Genomic DNA, 8148 nt, shown 5'->3' on the forward strand with positions numbered 1-8148 from the left:
GAAGGGCTCCTGATGAGAAGGAGATGATGCTCTGACGCTTGGACATTCACGTCTGAATGCCACCATCCGAGAAATATTTCAATGCCTCGACAACTGGCGCACAGCAGACAACCTTGGGAAGCAAGAACACCTGGGGATGGTATGTAATACGGTGAGAAGGGGACATGACGACATTGATGGAATATGTTCCTACGGAATGGTTGATGCATTGGCTTCGTCGATGGTACGGAAATCTTGGTGTTGCACGAATTACACCGTTCCGTTAGGTTGTTAGGGATGGAGGGGGCCGGGCACTGGAGGCTGCCCGCTGTATCCACAGAGGGTACCTCCCGATATTCAGCGCCGAAATCGGGAGTCATCTCGTGGTACCTACCTAGCCAGAGAGGTGTCTCGGTGAATTGCAAAGTCGGCATTGCGAATGTGACGCGGAGTGCATCGGAATATTACAGCAAGCATCATCGCGACGGCGGAAGGAGTGTTGTGAGCCAAGGGGGTGGGTGCAAGGCTGATGTGCTTGAAGATGGTTGTTTGCCGCGAAGTTCTCGGCAAAGAGTGCACGGGTTTTGCGAGCTGTCTTCAAAAAATGACCGGAGACTGCCCACCGCGTCGGAATATCCAGCCGCAGCAGCAATCCGAAAGCTTGGGTCTCGATCCCTCCGAACGGCAATGGCTGGGGCCAGCGAGATTTCTAAACATGTCCTTTGATTCGCCGACCGCGCGCAAGGGTTCCTCGGATAGTTTCGAGACTTGGGCTGCCGTCTTAGTGGCACGGGGGTCCGCGGGAGAGGGGGCGAAAATGATTCTACCAAAGTCAAGGCCAAGGGGGCGGCGAGGAACTCAAGTGCCAAAACCAAGGCACTATTGCAAGGATCCAGCAAAGATGAACTCGAAGAGCTTTTGAGGGGGCTGAACGGTGTAATCGGGTTTGCCGACAGCCTCGAGTGCTTCAAAAGACGTCCAGTGGATGAGGTTGACTCGTCCGCCCCGCGAAGCTCCAGTACATTGTGATTTTGGCCATCGTGCCTGCCGATACTGCACCTGTCCCCCCCTCCCCCACCTTCCTTCCTGTTGATCTTGGGTTGAGGACCTACTTGCCTAAGTCACCATTCCCCTCTTTGGGCCTTCCCAGAAACTCTTTTTGCATGCAGCCCACTCGGCCCCGTTCGATGCGCTCCTACTTTTGGACCATGCTTGACAGGTAAGTGACATGGCAGGCGCCTTGCCCATGTACCTGCCCGGGCCTCTCCATCGAATTCCAACCTCCACCGGGGCGAACCTCAGCGTCGTCCGAGTCCCTCTCATCCCATCAATCTTTCAAATCGTTCCCTCTTCTTTCCGTGCGAAACAACTACATCAGCCCCGTCACTCCGGGAGGCACAAATGCAGATGCCGACCATGTTCGCTGCACCCCCCGCCGCGACTTTTCCCCCTTTATTGCCGCTGTCTCGTGCCATCAACAAGGAGCCTTGACCAAAGTACCTTTCCTTTGTTTTATTTGCTTCTTCTGTCTCCTACTGACCTTCCCGCCATCGGGAACACTCATCATGCAGGCATCTTGTCAACTCGAATCAATACTCCCGACAATCCGAGACGACACCCTCTAATATCAACCCCCGGCGAGAACCGACCGATAACCAGTGCCCCTCTTTCCTGAGCATCGACGAACTCAACCAATCCACCCGAGAAACCCTCCTGGCCCTCGACGAGCCAGACTAGGTTGAGAGCTGCCGTCTCCCCACGAAGATCATCAGGAATGCGAATCAATGCCCTTAGTAAAGCGTTTCAAGACTCCCGACGTCTCGTGTATCCACCTTCGACAGCTCTGCTTCTTTGCGCCACGATAGCAGGGCGAGAACCCAGCTCTTCTGGCTGAGGGCATCAATCATTTGGATCGTACACTCGACGAAACCCGTGTCTCCCATACAAACTTGAGTTGCGGAACGATGTGCTCCCGTCAAGACACCATCATCACTTGACTGTAATCTCCTCCATCTTCGTCCTTGCCTCCTATCGTTGCGTTTGGCGGCCCAAGTAGACAAAGTATGGACTTGTTTGTCAAGCGTGTGCTCTGCATATCCCGCGCTCATTGCCTTTCTCCATCACAGATGTTTTCAGACGAAGCTGCCCATGCAACCTTCGCAGCTGATAGTCAAGCTCAAACGACTCGCAAATACCTGTCTCTGCGTGAGCACCAACACTCGAATTACACATTCCAGGCGCTTCACTGTCTTCCTTGCACGAGCAGACGTTCCCAACACTTTTGATAAGGAGTTCTGCATTTCCTCGCATACCTCCACATCGTAAGCCAATTCCCAAAGACAGCTGACAACCAGACGACCAATAAATCCGTCCGTCAATCTCTCTCATCATTCTTTCTTCAGTCTACCTAGCCTGCACTAAACACCTACAATAGCCCTGTCTCCAAGACCCCGCAAAGCCATGGTCGCTGTATCCGCCGTCGCAAGAACAGACGAACGGTGGCCAGTGTATGTGCACCAACCTGTGGAGACGAGATTTTCCATTCGTTGCCGTTACCTTGTGCCCTCGAGACCGATCTATGGGCTAAGGAAACCTTCCTTGGTTTGCCTCTGGATCTCTTCTGTAGCAACAGCCGCATTTGCAGTGTGGTCCAAGTATGGAGGCTCTACCCAAAATGACTAAATAAGCCTACCAGGTCTCAAAACCTAGGATTCAGGTCAATCCCACTCAGCAACTACTTGAGAAGACATGGACAGCATTAAGCAGTGTCAACCACTGTGTTACGTGCTGCTCGTCTCCACCTCGGCCTCCAGACTCTTGTTCTCCCGCTTGTACTGAATGTGAGCAAGCGTGAGGGCGGCGATCGCATAGAGAAACGCCATCCCCGCCGTGCCCCAGTTGCCGCCGACAACCGCAGGTTGATCGATCGTCTTAAAAGCGAACAGGGGTCTGTAGGCGTCTTGTCAGTAGTGTACTCACGCGCCATGAATGACAGGATGGGGGCACCTACACCACGGCTATAGTCGTCCAACTGCATACATTCAGCCCGGCGCTTGCAAAAGATCTAGTCAAGGGATCCCCGGAGCTATTTTCCCCATCATGATCAGCTCAGACCGCTTCGTCGGCTTCAGAGGTGCTCACAGTGTGTCTTGTGTCCAGGACCAAAACATGGTGTTGGCAGCGAATGCCCAGTTTGTGTTGTAGTAGAGAAACCATCTGAAGGCTTTGTTTTGGGGGAAGACGGGCGTGGCGGCCAGTAGAATGCAAACTATGCCGGTGACCACACCGCCGACCACCAACATTGGCCAGCGACGGCCCTTCAACCAAGTGTCACCTGGAAGAACAATAATGAGTCGTGAGAACTAGTAGAGTGATCTATGTTAAACTTACTGGACCAGGCAAACACGAGCGTGAGGATCACGGTCACGCCTCCGAGAGGAGTGGTGTAGTTGTCTGCTTTCGTCAGGTACTTGACTTGAGATTTCCTCGTGGAGAAAATAGCTTACTTATCTGTGGGACGGTATAGGAGCCCGGTTTGATGGTGTTCCAGGCCTTGAACCAGAACGCCATGGAGTCGGAGGGCAAATGAGCGACGGAGTTGCAACTAGGAAGGATATTCGGTTAGCCATGCAACCCTTCCATTGGTTGTCGTGCCAAGCAAGGGAAACCTGAAACTCACACGGAAATCAGCCACAAAAGGAAAATATCCGGGGTCGTGACACAGCGCTTGGCTTGGGCCCAGGTAAAGGCTCCCTGTTTGACGCGGCCTTCCTTTGGGTTGCGGTCTCGAGCGAGCTCTATCTCCTGTCAAAGACGCTCGTCAGCATCTTCTTAAAAGGTAGACTTAGAAGTAAAGAGGACGTGCAAAAGAATCGCTGGCTTACGGCTTCGCTGAAGACAATGCTTGGCTGCTGTCTCGCCGGGACATCCGGGTAGAAGAAGAATTGTGGGATGATGATTCCGACGGAAATGACAGTGTCAATGATAAAAAGCTGAGACCCGAGTTAGCATCCATTCTGAGTTTTGTCCGCCTTGTCTTCTATAGCGCTAACCCATCTCCAGCCTGAGAGGCCGTGAACACCATTCAGTCCCGTGTATGCCGCCGCTTGGAGGTACGAACTAAACATGGGGCCGATTGATGTGGCACAGTTCATGATTGCGATTCTCTAGCCTCGGTGTCAGTTCAGACCGTCGGGTGCTGTTACACTGGCAGTTCGACGTACGCGGGATAGTTCTCGTTTCTGATACCATGCACCGCATAGGTAGATAACTATGTAGCAGGTCAGACCTACTGCCACGTCCATGGCCAAAGGCTTTACTTACTTGAGGACCAATGACCACTTGCCCCAGTCAGCAGTGTTGAAAATATCTTGCCGTCGATTGAGGAGTGGGACTCACGTTTCAAAAAGACCCAACAAGAATCTCATGACGTACATTTGCAGCGGAGTACGCATGAAGGCTTGACCCAGAGTGCTGCTCATTGTTAGAGCCTGCCAGGCTGTGGTGGAATACCTACCATATGGTCCATCCTGTTTCCATGAGTCTGATTGAACGCCGTATTAGTACTGGGCAGAGAGGAAAATATGTCGAGTGCATACCTACGGTATGAAGTATCTCGGGGTCGAACGAGTCAGGGCAATGCTGACAGGCCACAGTCCTATGATCTTCGAAATGTCAGTGACTTCTTTCCTTGAAAATATTTCCTCCCAATGGATCTATTCCTACGTTCGCAACACTGTACGCGGTGTTGGCGTAATTGAGTTCCTGTTTCTTATCAGAACAGTGATCATCTCGGCTTCCTGCGTGTGAGAAGTTCGTACATTCCCGTAAAGTGACATTTCCTCTTTCATTCCAGACACAAACGCCGTGTTCAAGTTGGATCTAGAGGGTTCATCAATCATCAGTCAATAATTGGGAGAAAAGGGCGGATGGTTCACCTTACCTATCGATATACTTGATGAATGTTCCAAGACATCCAAAGGTCATTAGAGTGATGTCCATCTGCAAAGTCAGCAAGCCTATCAGGGGTAAAAGCAAAGTCTAGAATCAAATAACTTCAGAATACCTTGAAAATCAGCCTTCTCTCGTCGGGCGTCTTGTCCCACGCATCCCAGAAGAAATGCCGCCACGTCGTTTTCCGCTCTTCCTCGATGGCGGGAAAGATACGAGTTGTCAACTCGCTGGCCTTTGAAGGCACATTGTCTTCTAGCGACACGGGCGCCATTGCAGCAGATTTTTATTTCAAATGAAAACCTTGCACAGTAATGGTATTGAGCTGTCCTGGACAGGAAAACCTCTACAATGAGTTCCTGGCATTTAACGTCCATCAGAGCCTCCGTACTTCGGCGTCGCTTGCTTTCGAAGAATCAACCCATGTCACGGAAAATGCCCGTCTCGCACTCTCGCACTCATGACCCGAATATGCGAGCTAACAAGTCGGGGAATGAAACGGGTCCTGTGAGGGTGACGTCTAATCAGACGCCAGAATACTTCCGTGATACTTCCGTGTATGGCAAAATGAGAAGCCATGTCACAACTCGACTGGAGAATTGCGTCACCGGTGGTGTATGACTTCTGAGTGGCTAGGGTAAGAATTTAGCCGGTCGGGATTCCATCGGGCCCTGCTTATCTCTGCGACGTCATATTTTCTGGCAATGATGCCATGAGGGATGCAATGTCGTTTTATCCCGTCGGCTTGTGATGGATCGAAGCTGTGTTAGTATTGTGCAGCCTGTCTTTCCGTTGAGGCAAAAGGCAAGATGAAAAGTCAGGTCTAATCTTCGCTGGAAGTGATTAAATCTCGTTGTCCTGAATTTCGCTAACAACACGGCAACTTCTGTCTCTGTCTCTCTCTTTGCTCTTGCCGGAGTCCGTGATTGCAAGATTTGAACATGCCTACGACAGCCCCCGACGCGACCGGCCCAGAACTTCCGGGCACGGAATACCGGGTGGAGATCTTCAGCATTCCCGGAAGCCGCACAGTACACAGCCAGGATTTTCCCCTTGGGATTCGGGTCAAGAAAGGGCAGTCGTTCATTGACATTGATGACGTACTCTCCCACTTGAAGGCTTTGGCGGACAAGAACGTCTTCAACAAACTCCTAACAGACCGTTGGTCTCCCCAGTGCTCGAGTCAATCATACATATGAGCTGATACCCGTAGACGGCGCGATTCTCTTCCGCGGCTTTCTGTTGAAAGACGCGGGCGACTTTTCAAAGTTCGTGCACGCCTTCGGCCTGCCCAACCTTCACCGGGAAATCGGCCTCTCTGGGAAGCGAACCACCATCTCAGAGACGGTCAAGACGGCCAACGAAGAGCCCCCAACCGTCCGGTTCTATTTCCACAATAAGTATGGCCGGTCTGCAAACTTCCCGGGTGTGCTTTTCTTCTTCTCAGAGAAGGTCCCTCGACAAGGTATGTGTCAATCCCCTACATACAATATGCTGCTTCTCGGGATCTAACAAGGTTATTAGGCGGCCAGACTCCATTATTGTCTTCACTGGAGTTGTATGACATACTTGAGAAAGAGTTGCCAGACTTTATCAGAGACTTGGAGGAAAAAGGTGAAAACAGAACATACAAGGGCATTCCATGACTTGGCGCGGCTAATACTCTCGCCCAGGTGTCATCGGGCGTCAATACTACCCATCGAAAGATGACCCTGACTGGAAGAGAGTCGGCTGGAACTGGAAGGCAAGTCGCACCTGTTCAAACGTGATCTACAGCTGAACAACTCACACAAATTCATAGGATTCGTATGGCCACGAAATCAAAGAGGGCGACACGCTCGAGGTCCAACGCGCCAAAGTCGAAAGGTTCCTCGCCGACCGTCTCCATGTCGAGGGCGAGTGGCAACGCGACGGCTCGCTCGTCGTTCTCTCCAGGGTGCCCGCCATCCGCAGGGTCGCCTCGACGGGCAAGCTCACATTCTTCAACGGCCTGGCGGGCGTCTTTGGCCGCATGCGCGACCAGCAGGCTCTCGATCCGCCGCATCGCGGGCCCGATGGGCGATATCACCTGCCGACGACGTACGGCGACGACAGCGAGATTCCGCCCAAGTATCTGGAGCGACTACTCGAGATTGGCGACGAGATTCAGTTTTTGGTTCCGTGGGAAAAAGGCGATGTCGCGCTGCTGGATAATTACACGGTTCAGGTAGCGTTCCGCAAGACTGATGTTTCTTAGATCGGCTTCAATCGGCTGACAACTGAGAGCAGCACGCGCGTTCGCCGTGGGTTGGCGAGAGATCGCTCCTCATCAGCCTCTGGGACGGACACGAGAAGTTCGCGCCGCTGTAAGGGCAACGGCCGAGTACTGAAACGGCCTTTCTATCAACAGTCCCCCAAAATGCGTCCCTTCCAGTTGAATCTCCTTGGTTCGGCTTCAAACAGAGATGGTAAGCGAACCTCTGTCTCTGGTCGAACGGGAACACATTCCTCATCCGTAAAGCTTCTCATTAGAAACTGAGGAGGCCGAGTAGCTGGAGTGATAGATTCAGATGCACCACTTCAGCGTTTCTTTCTCCCTGCTGCGGCTTACTGGCTTCGATCTCTGATCCCCTCCTTTTACCTTCAACCACTCCGTCTTGTAAGGGGCTGGCCCCTAGGCTTGTTCAACGTAGAGGTGCCGTCGATTGACTATTCTAAGCTGAAGAAGGAGGAAAGGACTTTACAGGGATAGGCGCCTAGCAGCAGTGATGCAGACCGGGGCTAGGCGGTGTGCTACAGCAGAATAGTGGATCCGGCGGAGCCGGATCTCGGTAGCTGCTCCGGCAAAGCCGGAGATCTCGGCCGGGCTCTAGCCCGTTACACGTCTGGATCCATTTACCAAAATTCCTCTGAGCCTTCTGTGCTCCAAGTACTCGATGAATTGTCTGGTATAAAAGCTGTGTCTGTGAGGTTCCAAGCGTTCTGTTTCCCATCTTTCTAACTGCTGCAGGCCGCCGCTTTCTTTAATGATACCGGCAACACCGCGGATTGGCCCTGGCTGCCCGAGGAATGAGCTTGAGCCCGCGTTATAGAAGCTTCGCACACACGGAACCGACGCCTCTCCTTATGGACTCGCAGAAAAAAAAAAGTCGGCTGGCTTTTCGTCTGTCTCTCTGGGCTCGCTATTCTCTGGAACTTGTTCGTGGATCTGGAGCTGACCCCGCCGATCTTGAACTTCCA

General features: G+C 52.4%; 2 protein-coding genes across 2 annotated transcripts; one reads left to right on the forward strand and one right to left on the reverse strand.

The window, feature by feature from the left end:
- Positions 1-2759: 2759 nt before the first annotated feature.
- On the reverse strand, positions 2760-5203 carry liz1-9 (Pantothenate transporter liz1; the record flags this gene model as incomplete). The annotated part of the gene is made up of 17 exons (XM_066153895.1): positions 2760-2928; positions 2990-3064; positions 3121-3313; positions 3370-3432; positions 3486-3583; positions 3659-3783; positions 3864-3971; positions 4032-4145; positions 4203-4249; positions 4303-4319; positions 4378-4452; positions 4496-4522; positions 4582-4643; positions 4705-4743; positions 4800-4860; positions 4922-4980; positions 5045-5203. The coding sequence occupies 17 exons, from the start codon at positions 5201-5203 to the stop codon at positions 2760-2762; spliced, it is 1491 nt and encodes a 496-aa protein (XP_066006732.1).
- A 667-nt stretch (positions 5204-5870) lies between these two features.
- CGGC5_v017332 (Clavaminate synthase-like protein) lies at positions 5871-7278 on the forward strand (the record flags this gene model as incomplete). The annotated part of the gene is made up of 6 exons (XM_032026782.1): positions 5871-6090; positions 6143-6394; positions 6454-6543; positions 6603-6655; positions 6731-7135; positions 7198-7278. The coding sequence occupies 6 exons, from the start codon at positions 5871-5873 to the stop codon at positions 7276-7278; spliced, it is 1101 nt and encodes a 366-aa protein (XP_031876779.1).
- Positions 7279-8148: the final 870 nt, after the last annotated feature.

Source organism: Colletotrichum fructicola, assembly GCF_000319635.2.
Source record: "Colletotrichum fructicola Nara gc5 chromosome Unknown KSG_Nara_v1_contig12, whole genome shotgun sequence".
Lineage (NCBI taxonomy): Eukaryota > Fungi > Ascomycota > Sordariomycetes > Glomerellales > Glomerellaceae > Colletotrichum > Colletotrichum fructicola.